Raw genomic sequence first — 26,835 nt, 5'->3', positions numbered from 1 at the left:
CTTGTGACCTCTCCCTCTTTTCTTCCTTATCAGCTTTAATGTAAATGAAATTCCTTTGCCATAAGATATCCTGCCCTGACATAGAAGCTATAGGTATAAAATCTAAGAAAAATGTCTAAAGGTTAGGAACTTACAGTGAACATCCTGTGATAATTCACAAAGTTTAAAAATTATTAGAGAGCCTGTAGGTTACTATATACAGTTCTTTGTGAATAAATAATGGTTCTTAAATGCTCAATAAGTCATTAAGCAACTATTTAACACCAGGAAATATTGCATTCATTCTAAGACGTATTTCTGCAAAATCTTTGAAATTTGTATTGGGAAATGTAACACTCTTCCAAGAGAATGGTTGTATCACTTCAGTGGCTGTTAATGCTGTAACAGTATTGCTGTTGCACACAGCTCACAAGCAGATTAGGAAAATATTTCAAAGTTACTTTTTTGCTGTTGTCAGTAGTCTTATATAGAGCATGGATAGAAAATATACCCCATATGTTGTTGCACTGCAACTTCTGTAAACCTTCATGGCTGTCTGTAATGCCTAGGGCTCATGAGAGTTGCAGTCCAACATGTGGATGCCTCACACTTACATGTCTCATTTTCAGTTTTGCCTCGTCCTTCGAAATCAGAAGTGAGAAAGGTGTGGCATGCAGGTCATGATAGTCCATGACATTTTTACACGAAAAATATTTTTAAATATTTAGTTTGCTATCCTCTGCAGAAATGAGGGTGTTTTTTCTACATTTTGGCCTCCAAATTCTTTCCAGTTTCTCATTTTTGTTCTAAAACCTTTGTTGATACCGTCTAAAATTTTAGAGTTTTTAAAGAAAAAATCAAGTTCTGTGTTAGATTAACAGCATCAAATGTGTGGTCTTGGCATACTTTCTGAACTGTTGAATATGCATTTCAGATTAATACTTCCTCTGAAAACATTGTCTCTTGATTTCTGTTCTTTACTTTTATGCAGTGCAAGTGTAGATCACTATGAAATTAGTGTTAACTTACTTCCATGTATGTAGCCTTTTGATTACATTAGCACCTGTAAATCCTAAAGTCTTATTCTTTGTAATGCCCTTTCCTAGGTCTTTGCCCAGATTGGGAAACCTGGGACCCTAAGAAGCCGGTCGACAATGCCCGTGAAGCCATGCAGCAAGCAGATGACTGGCTGGGTGTACCTCAGGTAGGATATGGACTGGTGTTTCTCTATACATCAGTGGCAGGAAATAAACAGAATGGTCACTTTTAGCCATCTCGCATCTGGCAGTTTCTGCCTCCTTTCTGTGGTAGATGCTCTGGCTTTTATGGAAAATTCAAATTGATTGTGAGTTTCAAAGTCACTTCCTTGCTGTTGGTTCTGAGGTTACAGCTGCAAGTTCCTTTAGTAATTTTGGATGCAGTTCCTCTGGCCCTGGAGACTTGAACTCATTAAGAGCAAAGGGAAGATGCAGTAATACATGATGCAATAAAGGGACTGCAGCCCAGAATATACAGAGAGGTATTACTACCTTTTTGTATTCTGGGCTGCAGTCCCTTTTCTGCATCATTTATTCTATGTGCTCCAGATGGAGCACGCTTTTCTCTTTGGGAGAAGATTGAAGCAAAATACATGTTAAGCAGTTCATCATCTTCTCTCTATATTGACCCTGCCTTTTCCTTGTTCCTTTTCCTTTGAATATAGCCAAACCCTGCCTATTATTATTTTTAACCTCTCTGACAAGCTCAAGCTTGCTATCAGCTTCAGTTAAGTTACTGATTTTCTCAATACCAAAACCGGATGTTGCTTTATATTTGTCTTAGTATTCCATTTGTTACTCTAAGTTTAAAGATCCCTAGGCTTGTAGTGCCTGGAACCAGCCTTAACTGGTTTGGAATGTTTTTTGTGGAGCAGGATGGCCTGTCCATAGTTCTTGCATTGGTTACCTCCCATTCAAACTACTCCATTGCATTTAGTGTGGAATTACCCCAGAAACTCCCATCGGTCACAAAAATGGCAGTGGCTACATCGTTGGCTGAAACATCCTATATAAACTGTATTGCAGCAATTTTAGAGGTGTTAGAATTCCGATGGCTTGAATTTGAAGTATTACTGATGGTACATGAAGTCTTAATTGAATTCTGACCATTTTCCTTAAAATATTGCTTTTTCCTTCGTATGACTGGCCAAGAATTGTAGTTTGCTGGAGAGGGTCTTCTCTGCCCCCCACCAATGCATTGCACTATAGAAGGATGAGAGAGAGGGTCTTTATTGCTGTGGTCCTTATTGAGTTTTATAAAGACAGGACCAAGAAATTGCCTGGATCAAACAGTAATCTGCCCAAGGGATTGTGGACCTAAACCACATGCATCAAATGCAAGGACCATGGGCCGAATCCAGGCCGCCATGTTATTTTCAATACGAGGCTTTCAATGCCAGGGCAATGTGGTTACATTTATACAGTCTTATAATTACAAACAGCCCTTTGGAAGGCATCCATAAAGCAGATGTGGCCCTTGGGGAAAATGAGTTTGACACCCTTGGTCTAAACTTTTTGAGGAAGTCGCATTTGCTCTATGAGACCAGCTTTTGTTGAGTTCTTCAAGGAGTGAACTTGTCAGACCTAGGTGGCAAATTAGCTTTTAAAATTTCTTTTCTTGATTACAAATAATGATTTCTTTTGTCAAATATCTCTAGCTGTTGGCTAAAATATGTATGCATACAACACAGTGTAATCTTTAAAAACTTGATTATTCTTAAGAAGGCTTTCTTTTGGTCATATTTCCCAAGTTACAGAAACAGTTATACTTTAAACTGTTGAGTGATACAAATTGGGAGGGTTGGGAGGTTTAGGGATTATGCACAAAAAAGAGGGTTTGGTTTTGGAAGTGACTTGTGATCAGCAGGCTGCACTTTCTTAATTCCTGAATGAAGGAGGAAATGATTCATAGGGGTAGAAATGTACAAAGTGAACTCTTATCCTGCTGAGAATGCCTGTAATTGTTCCCCAGGTCATCACTCCAGAAGAAATCATACATCCTAATGTGGATGAGCATTCTGTCATGACGTACTTGTCACAGTTCCCCAAAGCCAAGCTGAAACCAGGTGCTCCTCTGAAACCTAAACTTAATCCAAAGAAGGCAAGAGCATATGGCAGAGGTAAGGCTTTGTTTTTCATGAGTATTCACAACCATTTATTTATTTATCGTGTCAGGAGTGAACCAAACAGTTGTATTGCATTAAAAAACAAACAAACAAAACACAAAGTTTGCAAACTTGGTAGTTGATTAAATGTCCTTTGACCAGTAGCTGGCCACTCGTAGTGCCTCTAGTGTTGCTATAAGAAGGTTCTCCATTGTGCATGTAGCAGGGCTCAGGTTACATTGTAGTAGGTGGTCTGTAGTTTGCTCTTCTCCACACTCGTATGTCGTGGATTCACAACCATCATCTTGCTTTATTTAAATCCAATTTGTAGGGAGATTTTCAAGTTCCATTGTACTCAATTGTTGCAGTGGTGAGATTCAGAAATGTGGAACTAGTCCAAGAGCCACTCCTATATTCACACGTATTTCCCAAATCTTTGAGAACCAGTTTGGCAAGGCTTGTACCTTGTGTCTTTCAGATTTCCTTTCACCATATTCCTGAGTTGTCGCATTATCTATGCCCTTGTACATCTTTTTATCATTTGAACTTAAACCAGCACTGTCAGTGGAGACATGACTGCTTAGAGAAAGTGGACTTGCAGAAAGTGGAGTTGCAGAAACAGGAAAATGTGAAAGTGTTTACGTTTGAGTTTTTTTTTATCATGTCAGAAGCAACTTGAGAAACTGCACGTCCCTTCAGAGACATTGCCTAGGGGACACGTGGATGTGTTACCATCCTGTGAAAGGCTTCTCTCATGTCCCCGCATGAGAAGCTGGAGCTGACAGATGGGAGCTCATCCCATATTGTGAATTTGAACTGCCGACCTTTGGGTCAGCAGTTCAGCTGGCACAAGGGTTTCACCAATTGCACTACCATGTCTCCTTTTTGAAATAATACATTTGTAGGAAGCTTTGATGAATGGATGGAAATATGGGAGTAGTTGATTAGTAAACAATTGAAGCAAGTTTGCCTTTTGTCTCACTGTTGGAAAATTTGTAAGGATTATCGTATTCTCCAGATGTTGTTAGATTGTCAATTCCAGCAGTTTTTAGACAGAATTTCCCGAGTTGAAGAATGCTAAGAGCTGCAGTGCAGTAGTATGTGGAGTACTGCATTCTTGCCTTCCCTATTTTAAATGTTTCAGAGCTTTATTAGCAAACAGTTTTCAGCATGGCTCTTGCTAGTGTGGTAGCAGATGAGATTGTAGGGGATTGTTTCCTAGTTACTTTGTTTTTACGCATTTCATTGCTATTAATGTGCTTTCTTCTGAAGATGATTATAGTTTATAAAATTGCACAGCTGTATATCAGTGTAAGTCTCAGTGGAGGAACACAAGCAGTTTTACTTGAGGCTTAGGTTAGCCTTGAAAAATAGAAAATTTAAGATCCATATATATTCCTAAGGAAAATTGCCATCATTCCTCCAGTTGTGTTGACATGGTATTTTCAGCATTTATTATTATCTCTAGTTTTGCTATTGTATAATTCATTTAGGATAGAGGTGACACTCATGCAGATATTTTTTTGTTCTCTGAAACCCCTGATATTCCTAGCATTGGTTGTGGTGGTTTTAGTTCTGCTCAGACTTGATTCTAACAATGCCTGGAAAGCACCATGATTCCCACATCTGATCTAGGGCATTTGAGGTCTCTTTGGTTCTTATGGATGGCAAGTGGAGAAAAGGGAGGTGATATACACAGGGGAGAAGAAAAATATATCTCAGAATATGAGAGCTGGGAATAATAGGTTAGGGACTAAAGGATGTCACTAAATGTTTTCACAACTGAACAAGAGTTGCTAGCCTGCTAGCTTAGATTATTTTAAGAAAGCTTAAGCCAGTTCTCAGTGAATCTGTGTGCCAGTGACTTTTAGCTGTAATGGCTGAAAAATACAGCCTCCATCTTTACTTTCAGTGTTTCATAATCAGAAAAGTACTGGGGTCTTGGCATGAGAATTTCTGTCCCAAGGCTACTTTTTAACAGCAGGGGTAGTTCTAAAAATTTGCTGCTGTACAGTCTTGGAAATGCTGCTTCTCACTGAGGTTTTAATATGCAAAGGTTTTCTGGTGCCACCTGACAATTGCATTTATGTCTTTGCAGGAATTGAACCACATGGAAATATGGTGAAGCAGCCTGCCAAATTTACTGTAGACACGATCAGCGCTGGCCAGGGTGAAGTCATGGTTTTTATAGAAGACCCAGAAGGCAACAGAGAAGAGGTGTGCATATCAAGAAGTATTGGGGAAGATGAGAACTTGGTTGATGGCCTGTTCTCTTGCATTTCTTGGATGCGTGAAGGGATTTTAAGAGCTTGGGTGATAGTTCTGTAGCAAGGTATCTATGGAAAGCAGCAGGTTCAAATTCTGGCCTTGTCACTTACCAGGATTTGATTGTAGATGTTTCAGGGGAGGAGACTTCTTCTTGAGCTGCTGTCTATCAGAGCGGACAGTAGTAGACTAGACAGAGATCTTTTCACCAGGTTGGTCTTATTGTGGTGAGTCCTTGATAATATGATGCTCCTAAACAGTTCTGTGAAATGAAGAGCAAATTAACTGATTTGGCCATAATTGAAGGGATAGCCAGCCTGTTGAGGTTCCCGAACCACTGATAAAATCCTACACATGGGCTTGGTTCCCATGTAAGCCACCCTGAGTCCCCCCAGGGAGATGGTGGTGGGATACAAAAATAAAGTTATGTTGTTGTTGTTGTTTTATAAAATACCCCAGGAAGCATAGTTCTCCTTTAAACAGGGACATATTATCTGTAAATCTTGTTTTAACCTGGAAGTGGGTGTTTCTTTACATCTGCCAGCTGGTTTTGGAAGCAAGAGAGTGTTTCCCTGGCAAGCTTCAGTTTGGGTTCATTGATCTCCTGAATGCATGGAAGTTGCCCACAACTTTAATGACACAAAAGCAGTTACCACAGCATATGCCTGTACTAGACTTGTGAAAGACATCAGAAGCTTTCAGGTTCATTGGGGGAAGGCCACCGTGTGCTCTTTCCCAGCCACAATAGTCTGGTGCTTGCATGGGATGATGCTTGCATGGGAAGGGGCTATCCTTGATTACTCTTTCTTCATGACTTTGTATGTTTCCAGAACTATGCAGAGAGGATGTGAGCTCAAATGTTTCTCAGTTTGCTAAAGTAACATTGGAAGGAACCTGAAGTGTGAGTGAGGGAGATAGAAAATTGGTGTCCTCACAAGTCATTTGTTCTTGGATTTTTAATTTTTAATTCATGTCCATCCTTTCATCCAGAGCTGAGATGTAAGGCTGCTCTCAAGATTAAAAACAGATAAAGGTAGAAACAGAAAAAGTTATAACATAAAAACAGCCACACATAAAAACAGCATTTAATTAAGTAAATTCTTAGGCACATATTGTAATGTCCTGGTAGAAATAAGGGCTCTGTATTGTCCCTGAGAGACCTGAGACAGTGAATGGTTGACAAGAAGAAGGACTAGGTTTGGCAAGCATATTCTGCTGCAGATAAGCATTCTTTTCAAAACATACCATTTCAAATGTAAAACTGACTAAGCTATTGAGAGATGCTGATTGGAAAGATGTCCTGATGTCTTGCTCTTTCTCAGGCCATGGTGTCTCCAGAAAATGACAAGAACAAGACCTATGCTGTTCAATATGTGCCAAAGGTTACAGGACCACACAAGGTGAGAAAATTCAGGGTTTGGAGGGAGGGATGCTTGAGTTTAAATCATGACCCTTATTCAGGACAATGTTACAATTATCTTGGATCTAGTTAGTATAGTAACCATACTTAGAAGCAACAGCTTCCCCCACTTCTATAATGGTAGGAGTTGGCCATGTCAAAAAGCTGGTTCGTCTATCTACTATTTGTTCAACCTAAAAACATGGATTTTTAAGCAGGCTTTTGGCCTCGAGTAGTCTGAAATGGGCCTACATGAAGTTGACACTCCGGCACTTTAGTTTGAATTGATGGCAGCTAGTTTTACTACAGATGATTCTGCATTTTAAATTGTGTTATTTTATTTTATGTATCGATACTGCTTGTTTTATCATTTTTATGTGATATTGTTTTAAACTCCTGTATTGTTTATGCTATATACTATGGCTTACTGTCTTGTAAGCCGCCCCGAGTTCCTTTTGGGAGATGGTGGCGGGATATAAAGTTTATTTATTTATTATTTATATTTAAAAACATGCAAAAGAGGCAAAGTCTAGTGGCTTCCTCAGGAAAGAAATGGCTAATGTGTCTATATATATTTGCACTCTTTTGACTCCTTTTTTGCTGAGAACGGTATGCATCTTAAATTTGAGTTTCTAACTGGTTCATCCCAAACCAGATAGGAAGTGTTTGCACCTATTAAGACTCTGCCCCATAAAATTTAACCTACCAAAAGTCATTTTCCACAATTTAAAACTGTATTTTCCTAGTAAAAATTAAGGATTTTTTTCCTGGTAGCATTTGGAACCCTTAAGGACATGGTAAGGCACCATTTGATACATCTCTTCATGTATGTTTCAGATAGCACTTCTTTGGTAAAGGCAATAACCTTCACATATGATGCATCCTTACATTTCTTAAAGTACCCAAAATATTGCTGAGTTGTTTCATTATTTCAGTACCCAGTGGTTACATTTAGAACTTTAAAAACACAGTGAAGACCGCCTCTTTTCTCCTCCCATGTCAGTTTTGAGACAGAGGCTTTGCTGCTGAGGAGCAGCCAACAACTCATGCAGTTCCTAACAAGTCGTGATGTGTTGGTGGAAGGCAGTGCTGGATGTGATGGCAATTCATGCATTTAGGTAGACTGGAATAAACAGGATTTCTGAAACCAGTGTGATTTATCTACTTGTGGTGGCCCATACACCACATTCCATATATGCCTAAAACACCTGAATCTTTAAATTTTAAGTGTTTTCATTAGCAGCTGAATGCCAGTTTACAAAGTCATAATTCCTTCAGTTATGTGAACAGGCAAATGAAAAGTGCCAGTCAGTTTTGATCGTGGATATCTTATGTGAATGCTATTAACTATATTTCTAGGTTACAGTCCTGTTTGCTGGCCAGCATATTTCAAAGAGCCCGTTTGAAGTCAATGTTGACAAAGCACAGGGAGATGCCAGCAAAGTAACAGCCAAAGGGCCAGGCTTGGAAGTAACAGGAAATATAGCCAATAAACCTACTTATTTTGACATTTATACAGCAGGTAAGATGTGCTAATTAAGATTGGTACACATTTTTCACTGTGCAATCTGTCAGCTGAATTGGTGCACCAACTTGGTTTTCCTCATTGCAAGGGTCAGAATTTGTTTCTAAAGATCTCCCCTGAAGATGTCTTAAATGATCTTTACTCAGAGTACACCTGAAGGTGTGAAAAATGTACTTGATAAGCTTGATAATTGATTGCCAATTAATTTTTTTTTTGGATACTTGAGATTATCAACTTACTGCCACAGTGCTACTTTTTGGCACTTTTATTTTGGCTATGGGAGATGTACTTTATCTCATTCAAACACCTAGGTTTTCCAATTCTTAGTGTTCAGTGAAGAAGTCTGAATACAGCACTAATGATTCCAACAGTAAAAGGCAGATATTGACTGAATTTGTACTTATTTTGCCAAATGATGGTGGTTGATGCTCTGGTTTCAATTTGGAAAGAAAGTTGGCACACAGTTTTTAAGTATTGCCCTGTGTGTTACTTCTCTAGAAAGTATACGTTTGTGGTGCAACTGTTCTCTTAAGCCTAACACTTTTTGTCATTGTTCTTGGGAATGCAGGGAGAAATAAGTGGAAAGGTGTGGAACGTGCCTCTTGCACAGTGTATGCTATGTATGCCAGAGGTTCTTAAAGCACACCTTAGCAGTGGCTACAGCTGCAGACACATCAGTTGTCTTTCAGCAACTTTAAAACTAGTTTGCTTGCTCAGCATGGATCCAACATATACAACTTATATGAATGACATCACTATATGTGATGGCCTTTTCTCCTCCCCCGCTCCTCCACCATGTTTTAACTTTATTTTTAAAAAGTTTAAAAAGGTACATCAAAAGTCCACAAAGGGAATCAAGAAAAGAAATACAGAGTGGAAACAGAAAGAAAAGGGCTACCTGAAATGCTGGGAAAGTAGCTGGACAAAGAGTCTGGTAGATGATCTCGTGAACTAGGCTGGAATACTAGATGTACAAGTATTTATTGCAGTTTAGTTTTACATAGAAACAATCACCTATTTTGTTTGCTTAATATAACAAAGAATTTACGAACAGGAGAAGCAAGTTTTGTTCCAACACTTTGGATAGAAAAACTGATAAAAGTTGGTATGAAGGAGTGTTTTTTTGTTTGTTTTTTTAAATGTTGAAGCCCTTGCTGACTGTCAGGAGAATCCATTTGGTGGCCCAAAACTCAGATGTGCATTTAGTGTTGTGCAACTCTGCTTATCAAGCCAGAAACTCTGTTTTACAGCCCTCTGTTTTACAGCCCTCAATCAGATACACTGGTGTGTATGTGTGTGAGAGAGAACACTAAAGAGCTGCCTTTTATGCAAAGACTGCAGTTACACATCAGTCTCATGCTGGAAATCCCAATTTCTTTTTGTGTGTCCGTGTCCTCAAATCACCTGCTCATTTGTAGTGATCCTATTAATTTCATTAAGTGTCCTAGACAAGGAATATTCAGAGGTCGCTTTTCTGGTTATTTCCTCTGAAATATAGCCTATAGTCCCTGATATTTGTTTGCATTCTCCCATTCCATCCAAGTATTAACCAGGGCTGATCCTGCCTAGTATATAAAATCAGACTGAATCTGGTGCCTTTAGGATATTTAGGCAGGATACCAAGTACTGTATTTGTATTTGTTTATGGCCCTGGGTCAAAGCGAGAAGAAAATGCTAATTGTGATAACTGACTGTTAAGCTTATGTTTACTATTTTGTAGGAGCGGGTGTTGGTGATATAGACATAGATGTTGAAGACCCTCAAGGGAAGAACATTGCTGAAGTTATGCTAGAAGACAAAGGGAATCAGGTGCACCGCTGTGTGTACAAGCCTCTTCAAGCTGGCCCTCACACTATTAGAGTGACGTTTGCTGGAGAAGAAGTTCCAAAAAGCCCTTGGGGAATTGTTGTTGGTGAAGGTATGCATTAAGAGCAGATGTATATCTCCTTGCTCTTTTACAGAGTTTAAGTAAATTTCTTATTCTATTATTTGCTTTTAAAAATGTGAATTAGTCTTCCAAGTGACATGCAAACAGGTTAATTATTCTTGCTTGGTAGTCCTTCCAGAAAAAGTGCTTCTAAGTGTTGTTGTCTTCTTGCTTAACCAACTGGGTTTAGTTTGCCATCCTAAATGGCTATAGTGCTCTTTTTGACACTTCTAGACGCAAGCTCTTCCTTGCTATATCTCTTAAACCTACTATATTCACTTTGCTTTGTGTCACAACTTTTTTTCTTCTTTTTCTGAACTGATACTTGGCTTTTCTATTCCATCCGTGCCTGCTCCTGTGCTTTCAGACTTCTGCTCACCTCTCCTGAGCTCTCCTCAATTTGTGGGATATTGGACTGCACTGCTATTGGCTTCATAGTTGGGCAAGCTCTGTCGGTAAGAGGGTATGCAGGGTGTGTCTGTGTGTGTGTGTATGGGCCAGGGTGCAATTACTGAACACCTAGCCTTCAGCTTGAAGTAAAAGCTATGGGCTTGTACAAACATGTTGCAAGCAGTTTGCTGGGCTTATTGGTTACTGCAAACTGTCTTGCAAGAAGTCAAAATGCTTAACCACAAACTGTCAAACTTCATTGCGAGATACTTGAGTTTGAACTTCAGCTTGCTGAAGTATCCCCATTTTGTCTGAGTGAGCAGGTGAACATAGAACAACTGGTAAATACAGACTGGCTGGATAAAAAGAGTAATCTCAGTTCTTAGAATAGGATAGTTGTCACATGGTCAACTGTCTTTCTCTCTAAGGAGGTAATTTCCAACTCAAGAAAGACATGCATGGATTGATCTGATTGGAGCCCCCACTTTCCGTCCAAGAGGCTGTAAGGGTGCATGGCAATTACACCTCAGTATTATGGCTAGTTAAACCTTGATGTGCAGGCTCACAGCTTAAGTTCTTCTAAGTGGTCATTTACATGCCCTAATGTTTCACTCTTTGAGTCAAAGCAAATGTTATATAAAAGATGTAGCTACCAGCTACTTCAAGTCTTTTGTTTTATTATAGCCAAGGAATTGGGATGTTACTTTCCATAGATGAACTTAAAGATATGCTGAAGCTGTCAAAAATGAAACAATTGCAGGATAATACTATGGGACCTAAAAGATCCTACTACTACTCAATTATGTATGTCTGCATCCTGTCATTATATTAGTTATTTTTAAGAATAACTGACCAACTTCTGCTCCAGAGTTGTTTGGGGACCCCCAGCATGAGCATAGGAACTTTGACTTTCCCCTTATATTGGTTTTGATCCACCTCAGATCCACCACACCAGGTCTTTAAACTGTAGAATCAGTATCCATTAAAGTAATGACTCTCAACCTTTGTTCTTCCAGGTGTTTTGGACTTCAACTCCTACAATTCGTAGCAGCTGGTATGATGGCTGAGATTTCTGGGAGTTGAAGTCCCCAAAACCTGGAAGACCAAAGCAATAGAAAAATTAAGCTCCCTACCATTTCCACATTAGGGTCCCAATCTGGAATGAGATTTATGAACGTTACCCTGCAATAAAGTAGAAGTCACAGCCAGAGGTAGTAGTTGGCCTAGTTTTTAATGTAAACTTTGATTCTATATGTTGCCTGCCCCACATTGTATCTGTTGTATCTCTCATTTTCATACATAGTGGCATGCTTTCCTAATCGTACAGATTTTTAGCAAAGCATGCCTTTCTCTCGGTGGGGGTTGTGAGAAAGCATCCCACACTCTTTTTATATTCCACCTCATGGTTTTGCTCATTTCAAGCACATCTGCACAGACCTTTATTTGGAGATCTGGCTTGCTAATGTAGCATTCCACATTCCCGCATTTCCATGGATGTGGTGGTTGCTTGGTGTTCTGCAAGGCATATGGAGACAGTAGCAGGATCAGCAGTACTCTGTCACTCTAGGATACAATGTTTGGAGGGCTTTGGCTCGTACTCCCCTCCCCTCCTCCTCCTTCCTCGCTGAGGCGAAACCTGGGACTTTGAAAATCTGGTTTACATTAGGTGGTTTCACTTGCATGTATACTGTAAGACACATGCCTTCAGGAGAATTAACCCCCCCCCCCCCCAAGTTTGGAGCTTTGGAAATTAAGATACCCGATTACCTTTTACTATTATTAAACTGAACCCTTTCTTCAAACTGCAAAACTCAGATGTTTGGAAACCTTGTTGACATTCATGCTACTTTAATGGAATGTGGTTGTAAGAAGTATAGGAGTTCAATCCCAAACTGCAGTCCTTACTTTTATATGAATATAATGTGCCTTGACAGCCACAACCTTTCTCCTTAATGCTACAGAATGACATTCAGGTTTTACATTTCATAAAGTAGAATCTCATCCATCTTAAAGCAAGCTGAGAGAAGCTGTTTCTGTCTAGCTTGGTTGAGTTAAATATCTCCAGGAATCAAAGACTGCATTGATGTCTGTCTGCAATTTGCTTGTAGCCTGCAATCCAAATGCCTGCCGTGCCAGCGGCAGAGGCCTCCAACCTAAAGGAGTTCGGATCAGAGAAACCGCAGACTTCAAGGTTGATACTAAAGCCGCAGGGAGTGGAGATATCCATGTTGCAGTAAGAGGGCCAAGTAAGTGTTCAGCTCCTTAGCATTGCTTAGGTTTTGGGGTGTGGTTGAAGGAGTTTGCAAAGGGCTTAAAAGTATATCAATCAACCTGTAGTAGTACTATCTGTATATTGACTTTTGCCCTCAGGGGAAGTCCAGAGGTTAAATGGAGCTCCTTTTCCTCCCCACATATCTAATTTAATTGCAGAAGAGCAGAACTATAAACATGACTGGAAGTATAAAATGGCTAATTCTTTTAGTGTAATAGTATCTGCTTTACATGTTTGTGTAAAAGTAATTTGAGCTGTGCAACTCCTTTGGTGGGTTGGGAAAATCTTGTGGCCTTGAACTTCATACATGCATGCATGTGTGTGTATATATATATAAATCTGTGGTTGGTGATATGCTAAGCTTTCATTACAGTGTCATGGGACCAGACTAAGCAATCTTTATATAGGTTGGGGTGAGTTTTCGATAAATGCCCTTTGGCTTCTCACTTGGGCCAGGACTTCTATTCTGGCAGCCAGAATCCCAAGTCCCTTTCACAGTACTTTGGGTCCTTGAATTGTCAGCCATAGCAGAAAGGTTTAGCTTACTTTTGTTATTAATACTGGAGATCAAAGGAAAGAGATAAAGTTAGTCCGAAATTTGGAATTCCCTGTATATTGGACAAGCAATGCTGCCATAAATTAGCCGTTAGTGTGGCCACAGCAAAACTACTTGGAAGGATTTTACTTTTGCCATGACTTGTGACCTCAAAGACTTTTTTGAAATGTGATAATTAGGAAGTGATGGAGAAACTGGCATTCAGTGTCAAATCTGCTGCATGTAATGTAACTTTTCAATTGTAGAACCATTTCAGACTTCCAGAGCATTCATTCATAGAATCATAGAGTTGGAAGAGACCTCATGGGTTGGACTGGATGGCCTGGAAGAGGCCATCCAGTCCAACCCCCTGCCAAGAAGCAGGAAGATCTCATTCTAAGCACCTTCGACAGATGGCCATCCAGCCTCTGTTTAAAAAGCCTCCAAAGAAGGAGCCTCCGCCTCACTCCTGGGCAGAGAGTTGCTCAACAGCTCTCACAGTTAAGAAGTTCTTCCTACTGTTCAGGTGGAATCTCCTTTCCTGTAGTTTGAAGCCATTATTCCATGTCCTAGTCTCCATGGCAGCACAAAACAAGCTTGCTCCCTCTGACTTCCTCTCACATATTTATACATGGCCATCATGTCTCCTCTCAGTCTTTTCTTCTGAAGGCTAAATATGCCCAGCTCTTTAAGCTGCTCCTCATAGGGCTTGTTCTCCAGAACCTTGATCATTTTAGCCATCCTCCTCTGGACCCATTCCCGTTTGTCAACCTCTCCCTTCAATTGTGGTGCCCAGAATTGGACACAGTATTCCAGTTGTGGTTTAACCAAGGCGGAGAGGGATAGCATGACTTCCCTGGATCTAGACACTATACTCCTATTAATGCAAGCCAAAATCCCATTGGCTTTTTTAGCCGCCTCATCACATTGTTGGCTCATATTTAACTTGTTGTCCAAGATCTTTTTCACGTGTACTGCTCTTGAGCCAGACATCCCCATTCTGTATCTTTGCATTTCATTTGTTCTGCCTAAGTGGAGTATCTTTCCTTTGTCCCTGTTGAACTTCATTTTGTTAGTTTTGGCCCATCATTCTTCTCCATCCCTCTGAACTCAATAGATCAAGTTTTTTTTTCACATCAGGAAGGACTTGGGAAACTGCAAGTTGCTTCCTGGATTTGAACCATCAACCTTTTGGTCACCAGTCTTTCTGGCAGAAGGGTTTAACCCATTGCGCCACTGGGGGCTCCAATAGATAAGTGAAACCTAGTAAATTCAGGATGTTGTTACCTTGCACATTCCTTAAAACCTAGATGTAAAACTCTTATAGAAAGAATGTACTCAAGTTGAAATTCCAGGTTGGTTTTTCTGTACTTCAGCTTAACATATCTATACTTATGAGGAGTCACAATGCATAGGAAGTGATAGCTGTATTGCTAATCCATACAGCAGAACAGCTTTTTAATACTTTAAGAGAGAGCTTGGGAGTAGCATGTTTCAAATATTGTTACTTATAAGATGCTACTTTTTACAGTAATGAGGAGGCAGCATTATGCGATACAGTGTAACTGCTCATACCGACTAAAAATAAATTATTACTTGGGATGGTATTTCAGTGAATGTTTATAGTTTCAAATTTTAAATACAAAGTGGCATGTTACTAATGAATATCACTTATTAGTAATTAGTAACATGTAGCTTTTTAGAAGAATAATACTAATATATCTGTGTTTTCAATAATATTCCAGCTCAGCTATTAGATGGGACTTTGAAGTAGATTTGATGTATTCTGGGCCTCAAGTCAAACAATTGACAGTCCGCCTCAATGTCTTACAAATTGGAAAGGCTGATGGGGGTGGGGGGCTGGTGGAAAAATGCCTTGTAAAGTAATGTTTACAAGATGATGCTTGAGCATTGGTTGGGAAAGGCTGCCAACTGTGTGCTAAAGACAATAGGCTAGTATCAACAAACTTCAGTATATTTAGACTATCGCAAGGAAACTAAATGAAATAGGCATTCTCCAAATACTTGTGGTCACGAGGTCTGACAAAGCATAAGCTTTCCTTGTTTTAACATATGACATACATAACGTTGTAGACTAAGGAATAACATAGGAGAATGAATTAAGCATGGTAATGCAATGCACTCACTCATCATTCTCTGATGGAAATGTTTATGCTATCTTTCTTAAATGACTAGAGGTAGTTTCTCACTGCAAACTATTTCTGGATTTTTAAAAAACTGACATCATTCTTGGCAATTGATTGTTAATTATTAGAAGACACAAAAGAACCCAAAACCAGATAAATTAGACTTTAATAACAGGAGGCTAATGCTAAATCAATGGTTTTTCTGCAGAGGGCTTAGAGGAACTTGTGAAACAAAAGGAATTCATGGATGGTGTATATTCGTTTGAATATTACCCAGTAACTCCAGGAAAATACATGGCGACAATATTGTGGGGAGGCCATAACATCCCCAAAAGGTGAGTTAGAAAGTTTAATTTTTTATTACAGTGGATATGTATTCCTACTGAAATTTTGGAGGCAACAGAAAGTGCCACTGTTGCTTAGAGCAAAGTCAAATGACAGAAGTTGGCACTAAAATTCAACTGTGAGATTTAGTCTGTGTAAAGTTTTTCTTGAGGATTTAGTCTGGATAAAGGTGATTTCATCATAGTGTTCAACTTTATGTATTCATGGTACCGTCAGGTAACTGGCAGTGTAGTGAGGCTTAGCAACAGTATTCTAGCTTCCACTCCTAAACAAGGTGTGATCTTGTCTCCCAGAGGAGAGCCCCTCCGGCAGAATCAAAGAGAGCCGCACCTTCAATTGTCAATGTCCTAAGCTCTTTACAGTTTTGAATTTCATAAACAGCTCCTTGAATTCCAACTTGATGTGGATTGCTTTAATGAGATTGGGAAGAGATGAAACTCAGGAAGCATGGGCAATGGAAGACCATGTTTTGCTTGAATGTAGATCACTACTTTTGAGGATTGGGGCCAGCCATTCAGATTCTTCTCCCTCTGTAGCTATAGTTAATCTCATGTCTGCACATTTATTTCTATTTATTTTGTTTTCTGATGTTTTTCCTCATAGCCCTTTTGAAGTTCAAGTAGGTCCTGAAGCAGGCCCGCAAAAAGTAAGAGCTTGGGGACCAGGTCTTCATGAAGGAGTTGTTGGTAAATCTGCTGACTTTGTGGTAGAATCCATTGGGCCAGAAGTTGGATCACTTGGTAAGGACTTGGCTGACTGCACTGCATTTACCCTGAATAGCTATGGCGTGATTACATGATTTCACATGGAAAAAGTGTCCACATTAGAAACTGAAGAAAGCGTGGATTCCCTTACAAATGTGACTTAAGCCAGTACCCAGCAACCTGTTTTCAATTCTTTTGCCTTCTCTATCTAGTACTTCTGGCAATATCAGCAGTTCACCCATTTTAGAAATAATAGTAGCCAATGTGTCATGTGTTTTTTTCTATATGGACTTTTTTGCTAACTGCTTGAGCTGCCTTCCAAATAGGGCTTACTGCTTATAATGCAAGGGGAATAGGAAACAACTTTATACTAAATCAGACTACTGTTTCATTTAATTCAGTATTGTCCACTCTGACAAGTACTGGTAGGATTTTCCTTTTGCCCTGCTTGCAGATCTCTGATATCCACCTGACTGCTAATCATAAAATGAAGGATGTCAGCCAAAAGTGATAGGAAGTGTTACTGCAATTGTGGGATCCCTACAATCTGTGCCATGGGTTATTCTGAGTGCAATTAGGGGTTAGTTCAATCTTGCTGTTGGGATTACAGATACACAAGGAAAAAATTACTGTGAACAGATAGCTGACCATGTATAGGTTCTTTTTGGAAACCTAACAGTACCATTGTTGGCTTCCTTTCTTTCTCAGGCTTTGCCATTGAAGGCCCGTCTCAGGCAAAAATTGAATGCGATGATCAGAATGATGGCTCATGTGATGTGAAATATTGGCCCAAGGAGCCTGGTGAATATGCCATCCATGTCATGTGTGATGATGAAGACATCAAAGACAGTCCCTACATGGCTTCCATCCAACCAGCTTCTCCAAACTTCGACTCCGACAAGGCAAGATTATGAGGAACTGCCTCTGTTAGGAAACGTTATTCATACCAAAGTCTTCTAAATAAGTTGTGATCACGTGGATATATGTAGCTATGTTCAAGGTCCTAGTCCTAATGATAAGGAAATCCATTTTACTTCTCCAAGCACTAATTCCACTACATGTTACTACATCATTCAGTGGCATGGCAACAGTAAATACAAATAAGCCCTGTGTTAATCTGAGAAGTATGTGTATCTGGAGAAGTTCGTTATCTGGAGTATGGCTATAAATACATGAATAATTTTTTCTTTGTGTTAAAGTAAGTTCCCTAAAATATTAGAGAACTACTTTGTGACAAGTAAGATATATCCCAGCCAAACAGACATTGTATCTACATCTTGAAAAGGAATTGTGTCCTCTGTAGATACCAGAGTCTACAAAGGAGTATTACCATGTTTGACATTTTTGCTACTCTTTCCTAGGTAAAAGCCTATGGTCCAGGGTTGGAGAGAACTGGTTGTATTGTGAACAATCCTGCAGAGTTTACAGTTGACACAAAGGAAGGTGGCAGTGCTCCCCTGAAGATATATGCACAAGTAAGGCCAAAGATCCAAGTTTGGCATTTGTTTCCTTTTCCTGCATGTTGAGGAATTGTCTTATTAGCATTGCCCACAAAGCTCTCATGTTTACACATTATTTGGATGGTAAGGGAGGAAGGGATGGGGAAATGATTCCAGCAACACTCCAGTAAACTGAGGATTGGTTCTGAGTGGGAGTGAGTGAGATAAAATATCTTAACTGGTTGTTGACAGGAAAAAATATTCACCATGTTGGAGAGGTGAAGAGAGGGAGATAAACCATTTTCCTTTTCTTTTTTTCCATTGATTGTTCAATTCAGCCAATTTTGCATTAAAATGTTTCTGTATTCAATTAATTGAAATAGTATGATATTTCTAACCCATTGTTTCAAATGCAGATCCTTTCAGGAAGCTTGTAAAGTACCAAAGGCATTTATTAATAAAATCCTAGATAATAAAAAGAGTATCATCCAGATCCATCCATAGTAGTTAAGAGCAGATGGCCGGGAGGGTGGGTGGTGTATCAAGTGAATGGGTCCAGATGAAATGGGAGCAGTTGTCTGCTATCTGTACTTGCCTGACCTCTTCCTTTGGGATCTTTCCCAAAGGACAGCTGGTAATACATGGACCTATATGGAGAGAAAATTGTGGGCAGGGAGTGGGAAGGGCAATCTGGAAAAATGTGACTGTATTTTGATAAGGGTCCTCACCAGGCATCTTCAAACTGCAGCTGTTTGGGACTCCAGCTCCCAGAATGCCTGACCATTTAATTTCTGGGAGTTGGAGGCCAAAATACCCGAAGAGCTGCAGTTTGAGGATGCCTGGTCTTCCCTCACATGTTGCCCTTCAAATGTAAATTGGGGTCAGATATATGTAGGGAAGATTGTGATAAAGCGATGAGATTCCATTTATTGGGTGGCTGTAATAAATGAGTAGTATTTATTAACTACACTAAAATTGCTGGTATTATCTTGTACATCAAGTAGACCCTTGTTCTCCTTTTCTTTTTAGGATGGGGATGGAAATCCTATTGATATCCAAATGAAGAGCAAGCCAGATGGCATCTATGCCTGCTCGTATGTTCCCACAAAGCCAATCAAGCACACAGTTGCTGTTACTTGGGGAGGAGCAAACGTGCCTAATAGTCCTTACAGAGTAAGTATTAAAGCAGTTGCAATATCTGTCTTTGGGCTTGTTCTCCAGTTCAAACTTGCCTCTGTAATAGCTTTATGTTCACACTTATAATTTAACTGGCATGTCGTGATGGTTATACAGTCAACCCCTTTTACCCACAGATTCAGCCATGCATGATTTCAAAATATTAAAATAAATTCCCAAAACCAAACTTTGATTTTGCCGTTTTATATAAGGGACACCATTTTACTATGCTAGTGTATATAATGGGACCTCAACATCCACAAAAGGGTGCTGCTATATAATTAATTTTAACTCTAAACAAAGGTTAAATCATCTTAGTAGAGTTTAGAATGAAACTGGGACCTTAGATAAACAAAGAACTGTATTATCAAAGGGTATTATTGTAAAACAATTCAACAGCATCTTAAAGTGAATTATATTCCACATTAATTTTAAAAATGCATGTGCTCTCCTAGGTCCAGATTGGCCAAGGCAGCCATCCCTACAAGGTGAAAGTTATTGGACCAGGAGTGGAGAGAACTGGACTAAAAGCTAATGAGCCTACTCACTTCACAGTAGACTGCACAGAAGCAGGAGAAGGTAAAACCAGGCCTGTTTACTGATGTTCCCTTCTGAGCAACAAGGTTGGGTTTCTACTGTCACAAAAATTAAATCTTACTGCTTTTGAAAGGGAACACTGCACTGCAAAGGAAGCATTCTTCCAGAAAACTGGATTTTTGTGGGCAACTCATTGACAAAGCCAACTGCATATCTTAAGTGCACAAATCTTCAAGCAGTTTGTAGTAAGAGAGCAGTTGTGAAGTAGATTTATGAATCCTTTTGCTTTCTTTCAAGGTGATGTGAACGTTGGCATCAAATGTGATGCTAATGTCATAAATGAAGAAGAACAAGACATAGACTTTGGCATCATACCTAATGCTAATGATACATTCACAGTGAAATATACGCCTCCTGCAGCTGGACGCTACACTGTCAAAGTGCTTTTTGCTGGAGAGGTATGTTGTTTTTTGGGGAGGCGGAGATGTTGAGACACTTAGGCTAAGGGTGCCACCATATTGGTTGCCTGTAAATTGTTTATGCATTAGCATTACTTTTTAGTTCATATAAACGTTATTCCCTTCCTTCCATTTTTTTGTTCTCAAAGTGCTTAAAGTGATCTACAACAACAAAAGAAGTATAAAGTGCATCCAATTTTTATATCATGAAATTGGTTATATTTGCAGCAATAAAAATACCAAGGGCCCATATAATTAATGTTAACTCTAAACAAAGGTTAAATCATCTTAGTAGAATGTAGAAAATGATGCCAAGCTTGAGACACCAGTTCTCACAGTCAACTGTGCTTCCTACATCAGACTATGAGACTAGACTGCAGCATTTTCTTAAAAGACTTCTTAGCTTTCCTGGAGCTAAATTTCTAAAAAAAACACCAGCAGTTCTTGTCTGGAATCAGTTCTTGACTACAGTGCCAGAGAACACTGAATACATTTTTCCTTTTCATGCCGTTTGCATATTAAATACAAAGATTTGTTCCTAAAGACCAAGCTGCAAGCTACATTTCATTTTATCTTACAACATTAAGAACCAACTGCATGGCATACAGAAACTACTTCTAGACACTGAAATTAGAAATAGACATTTTTGTTGTCACTGCTTTAAAAACAGTCCTATTTCTTCATTAGAGGAGGGGTGGGCAGAATCCAGCCCTCCAGCAGGAGTTGGACGACAGCTAACATTAGTCTTAGCCAACACCGCCAGTGGCTTTGGATACTACTGGTAGCTAGTGTCCATAACATGTGGAGGAACACACTTGCCCTCCCTGACTTAGAGATTCACTTAATTGTCTGGGAGCTAATTAAAAACAAAGCAAAACAAAACACCCCCCCCCCCCAGGAATTCTTGTCTGTGAAATATCCCATCAAACATATAAACTAAAACAGGTTTCAGGTGAAGCTTGATTTAATTGGCATTAAAATGGACACTGAGTTTCTGAAGCAAGTGCTGTCTTCTAGTAGAGGACTGGTATAATAATTGGTTTTCTTTAATATCCCAAAAATAAAAAGCATTTTAAAGGTGTAATGCAAAATGTTTAAAAAGTGGCATTTCTCTTGCTAAATTTTTTATTTAGCATTTATTGCTTTAGTTTAGAAGGAAATCAATATTTTAACATTGAACATTGAACATGTTTTAATGGTTTTTAACTGGATTTTTTAAAAAACTGTTTATATTTGACCCTCTTTTAATGTTTTCATTCTTTTATATTTTTAATTGCATGCTGATGCTTTTATGTTAAGCCACTTTGAGTCTCCTGTGGGAGAGATAAACTGGGGTATAAATAAATATAATAAATATAATAATAATTTTGGCTTTTCAATAAGTTAGGCAAAATGAAGATGCAAGGAATGTGGGAAAGAGAAATGCTTCAGTGGAGCTCTTTCATCTGTAGTAGTACTGCAGAAAACTATTACTTGTATTTAAAAACTTGCTTTCTGTCTTTAAGGAAATCCCTACTAGCCCTTTCAGAGTGAAAGTGGAACCTTCACATGATGCAAGCAGAGTGAAAGCTGAAGGGCCTGGTCTCAGCAAAACAGGCAAGATTTTTGCTAATTTGCTATGCAAAATGGGAGCTCTCTCCCCCCCCCCCTCTCTGTATATGCACATGTGCGCATGAACATTAAAACAACACAAAAGGAAACTTACAAAAATTAGCTAAAACTACCACATACAAATTATGAAAGAAAAGAAAACCTACATACAACTAAACTAAAATAAAAAGGGGGAAATGCAGAAAAAATGCAACTTTCCAGATTAAACTGTTTAACTTTCTATTAATGAATGCCTTATTTGCATTTAAAGGAACATGTAAGTAAATGCATACTAGAAAACTAAATCAGGGGAATCAGTGTTACACTTGGTCAGAAGTTGGGCTTTGAAAAAACATACCACTTGCAGAATCACCCAGGTATTGTGATCAGCAATTAAGCTGCCCATGTAATTCTGGGAATCGTTATGCAAAGAAATATTTTTGAGGTTCTGCATTTGGTGTTTGCCTGGCTTTACCATCCTGCACTTAAGATCTTTCAGAACTCATTCATTCATAATATATCTAAGGGTGACCCTTAACTCTTTTCTTCCTTGACTTAGGTGTGGAAAATGGGAAGCCTACACACTTCAATGTCTTCACAAAAGGTGCTGGGAAGGCCCCTCTTGATGTCCAGTTCAATGGACCAATGGCAGGAGATGCTGTCAAAGATCTTGACATCATTGACAACTATGATTATTCTCACACTGTGAGATACACTCCAATACAGCAGGTAGGCCCACCTTTAAAGTGTTAAGAGTGCATTGTCCAGTTAACCTATAGCAATGTGGACCTAATACAAAGCATTAGCAATTTCTAGAGTGCAGTTGTGGCAAAATCATGTTTCAGAGTTCTGAAGGATGTTGTTAATACCTTCTTTGTTGACAACTTTTTGGAGAATAAACTATTGGCATATGCAAACTTCCTGATTTGAAACAAAAAAAAAAATAATGATCAGTTTCCAAAGCGGCTTTGTATTCCTTGTCTTATGTTCCGGCTTCTAACAGTAGCTGTTCTGGGAAGTTTAAAGGACGAGTGTTCATTGCTACATGTTTGTGATGAGTGAAGTTGTTACTGGCTTTGGATATCTCCTTTCAGTGATCAGCAAATAAAATAATAATAAGGCAAGCCACTCTGGATTAGATTGTAAATATAGATGTGCTGGCCTTGGTTTTCCTGCTGAGGCACTGTATGGTTGGTGCATATTTCTTGCACCCAAATCCTGTGCATTTTCATGCTGGTATTATTCATCTGGTACCTTGCCTGCCCCAGCAACATTTGGATGTCAATATTCTGCAGATGGCTTTGCTTTAGTTGGATCTTAGTAAAGGAAGTTCTGATGCCAGCTTTCTCTTTGGCTTCCTACTCCTGGATACTGGCTGGTATAAATGGAAAAACGCTTCTGAAACAGTTAGTGCTGTGTACTGTATTCCAGCAACCCCTGAGGGTTCAGAGTGGGGTGAGCTTGAGAGGCTGCCTTCAAAAGCATGGTTGACTCTTGTCAAATGTGTCTCTTGGAAGGCAGTGAACTTTCTGGCCAGCTTAAAGTACTAATCTAATCTATTCTAAGATATACATTAATGACAGTCAGGCCATTTTATATATTCTATAGAATTGGGTGAAAATGTAGATTGCACCACTTCAGGGGAAGGTTGGTTTACTAAGTGATATCTCTGACTAGCACCCCTAGGAGAAAGCTGTAATATGCAACAAGGGCCATTTTGCAACAGGGGCCAGTTGTCATCCTCACATCTTCCTCAGGCAGGCCAAATAGGAGCATTTACACCTGCAAATATAACCCAGAAGTGCTTGTAAGTCCACTTCCAGTTTGTGTTTCCTGTATTTTCAGCCTTCTTTTGGGTATTGTGAAGCACACAAAAAGAGGAAAACCATTGTATTTTAATCTTGCTTTGAAAGGTTTTTGCTAAATAGGGATGAGCTTTGCCTGGAAAAAAGTCATTTGGGGCTTTAGAGGAATTTAATATTACAAAAAAAGTGATGATGGGAGTACATGCAACTTGCAGAGAAAACTTTCCCTGTTCTTATCCTGTTCCCTGACACTTTAACATGCTGCATGCAGGAAATTTCTGCTACAATGGGAGCATTAAAATGACACTCACCTCCCAGTGTGAAATGGTACAAATACTTCCCTAGGTTTCTGTGTGTGGATGGAGTACATGTCCTTGGCCTCCCAGCTTAGAGAAGGGAAACCCAGATAAACTCAGGAAACGGAGCAGTGGCATTCTGCCAGCATCCTGTCACAGGCTGAAATTTATAGTAGGTGGTGTTGCTGTTCAGAAATGCTGCCTTGTTTGAAGAGTGCACTTGTATGTACATCAGCAGATGTATTTTTTTGAAATTAACCTGACAAAGGGAGGGGAGAATGAGCAGGATAAACTGAATAAGGGGTGGAGTAAGCAAACATTGCAGGTAGTTCTTGGCTGTGTCAGTTCTGTAAATATGGCCGTGACAAATACTAGCTATCAAACATTAAACTGCTTCCAGCCCTGTGAAAATGTAACTTTCATAGTCAGGCACTTATCCAAGGGATTATGTCTCAGAACTGAAACACGATATGCACCTTAGTCATGGGGAGTGAACGTGTTATAATGTTTTGGCCCTTGCCCAAGTGGCTTAGCTGAAAAATTGTAATTTCTTAGTATCCTTTTTATAGCCATTTTCCGTTTCTTTAAACTAATCACAGTCCATAGAAAAAAAAAATAAAGCAGTGTTTCTCAACCTTCCTAGTGCTGTGGCCCCTTTATACAGTGGTGATTCCTGTGGTGATTCCCAACCATAAAATGATTTTTGTTGTTACTTCATAATTGCAATTTTGCTACTGTCATGAATTCTAATGTAAATATCTGATATGCAGGATGTCTTTTCATTCACTGCACCAAATTTGACACAAATACCCGATATGCCCAAATTTGAATACTGGTGGGGTTGGGGAGGATTGATTTTGTCATTTTGGAGTTGTAGTTGCTGGGATTTATAGTTCACCTACAATCAAAGAGCATTCTGAACCCCACCAACAATAGAATTGGGCCAAACTTCCAACACAGAACCCCCATGCCTTGAAGGAACTTGCTGGCGTGATGCTCCCTCCAGCCTTGCATGCTCTCCCTCACCCCACACATGCGCACCACACTGCCATGCACCAAGCACACCTGTTCTCCCCTCGCCTCCGTGGAGTCTCAGAAACAACCCTTCCTTTGGCTGAGATGCCAGCTGAGAGACCGGCCAATCACAGCAGAGGAGGGGCTTTTGGTGGGAGGATTCTCCATCTGTTTCCAAAAAGGAAGAGAAAAACAGGTGGAGAGATCTCCAGAATTGAGAATCAGGCTAGATATCAAACAGAGTAAATGAACTTTGAGGGAAGGGAGTGGAAAAGAAAAAGAGCCCAATGTTCAGTTCAGGGAGCCAGTCTCTCACAACAGTCCAACAGATACTGAAATGGACTCAGGTGTTCCAGGTGCATGGCTACAGGCTATGCACTAGGAGACAGCTACAAATTTCTACATTTCTAAAAATCCAGCTATTATTCAGAACTGTCTTAATATTTTCCTTGATGGCAGAAAATGAGATAAATGAAGCCTATGCTTTGCAGTGCTATGGGTAAAAAGCAAGGCGTTCAGTGGATTTTATTGAAGTTTGATTTAAATTAAAGAATTTCAAAACACAATCTGGACAAAGTCAAGGTCTTGGATTTTCACTTAAAACACACACAGCAGATTACCTGGGTGTCTTACCAAAGCATAGTAGCATTTAATGTGGAACATCGAAAAGCTGCTTCCTCTACCAGTTTGAGTTGTCTACTTCCAAGCATTTAGCTGGCTTTATAAGCAAATTTACTTGTACTTTGTGCAGTTCTGAACCACAATCTGAAACATATGGGTAGCTTCCATCTGGTTTGATCTATGGAAAATGCTTTCAAGGAATATTTAAATGCTCACAACTGGATCCTGTGATTGCTGGGATATCTTGAGTATTGGAATGTAGAATGAAATTAATAAACTGTCCAACCTTTCTAGGGAAACATGGATATTCTGGTGAATTATGGTGGTGATCCCATCCCAAGAAGTCCTTTCACTGTTGGTGTTGCTGCTCCACTTGATCTGAGCAAAATTAAGCTTAATGGTCTGGAAAATCGTAAGTAACTTTTCTAATTGGAGTGTTAGATTGATTAGAAACGAGAACTAGCTGCAAGACGTTCAAAAAAGGAAAACAGCATCCCATAACATTTGAATGTAGAGTTGTAACTAAGTTGTTTGTTCTCTAGCACTTGTGAACATCACAAGTTTTGAGTAAAACGTTCTGTCCAGTAGATTTGTGGAAGGAGCAGCTTTTCAGATAAGTGTACTGGAGTATGATTTCTTGATTGTACTGATAGTAAAATGCAGCTTGTTGGCTTAATTGTAGATCAGCTTTGGTCCAAGTTAGCAGTGTAAATACCTGGATGAAGGTGCGTCTATATTAAATACTTTTGCTAGAAGCTTACAGGTGGATCCTGTAAGAGAATGCCCTTCTCTCTCTCTCTCTCTCTCTCTCTCTCTCTCTCTCTCTCTCTCGAGATGTGTGTTTGCCTTGGTTTTGCAGTCTCACACACACTTGTCTCTCAGGACTGAGTTTTCATGACATTTATTTATCATTTCTAAGTTTAGAGATTGGAAGTGTAATGAAATGTGTAAATTAAATATATTATGAGAAACACAAGAAGAGCTCATCTTGAGAAGTGATGTGCAATTAATGTAAACAAATGAGGATGAGAAAGGCTATTCTATGAACAGAAGTCTATTTCTGTTTTGTTTGTAACCCCTGATCGCCATGACAAAATCCAGAATGCCACATGGGGAAATGCTTATGCAGATTATTAGAGTTTGTACTAGAGGTCTGTTTCATTTCATTCATAAGTCCCTCTCTCAATGACTAACTGGAGCTGAGATTGTCTAAACAGTAGCGAATCACTTAGTGAACTAGCTTCACTTTTCCAGAATCTGACTGAATAT

General features: G+C 39.4%; 1 protein-coding gene across 4 annotated transcripts in view; it reads left to right on the top strand.

Annotated features, from left to right (window-relative positions):
• FLNB (filamin B) overlaps positions 1–26,835 on the top strand; it is a 106,022-nt gene that overhangs the window by 38,745 nt on the left and 40,442 nt on the right. For all 4 annotated transcript variants that reach the window (XM_060766148.2, XM_060766147.2, XM_067463515.1 and 1 more), the window contains exons 3-19: positions 1,086–1,183; positions 2,989–3,136; positions 5,220–5,338; positions 6,709–6,786; positions 8,145–8,307; positions 10,031–10,228; positions 12,736–12,873; positions 15,790–15,916; positions 16,530–16,666; positions 17,339–17,532; positions 17,992–18,105; positions 19,099–19,242; positions 19,701–19,824; positions 20,080–20,240; positions 21,746–21,836; positions 22,390–22,559; positions 25,861–25,978. In XM_060766148.2, the coding sequence (XP_060622131.2) occupies positions 1,086–1,183; positions 2,989–3,136; positions 5,220–5,338; positions 6,709–6,786; positions 8,145–8,307; positions 10,031–10,228; positions 12,736–12,873; positions 15,790–15,916; positions 16,530–16,666; positions 17,339–17,532; positions 17,992–18,105; positions 19,099–19,242; positions 19,701–19,824; positions 20,080–20,240; positions 21,746–21,836; positions 22,390–22,559; positions 25,861–25,978 (2,322 nt within the window). The remainder of the gene's footprint in view (positions 1–1,085; positions 1,184–2,988; positions 3,137–5,219; positions 5,339–6,708; positions 6,787–8,144; positions 8,308–10,030; positions 10,229–12,735; positions 12,874–15,789; positions 15,917–16,529; positions 16,667–17,338; positions 17,533–17,991; positions 18,106–19,098; positions 19,243–19,700; positions 19,825–20,079; positions 20,241–21,745; positions 21,837–22,389; positions 22,560–25,860; positions 25,979–26,835) is intronic.

The sequence above is a fragment of the Anolis sagrei genome, chromosome 2, assembly GCF_037176765.1.
Source record: "Anolis sagrei isolate rAnoSag1 chromosome 2, rAnoSag1.mat, whole genome shotgun sequence".
Classification (NCBI taxonomy): Eukaryota; Metazoa; Chordata; class Lepidosauria; order Squamata; family Dactyloidae; genus Anolis; species Anolis sagrei.
The sequence above is the reverse complement of the archived record's forward strand: the minus strand, read 5'-3'. Positions and strand labels throughout refer to the sequence as shown.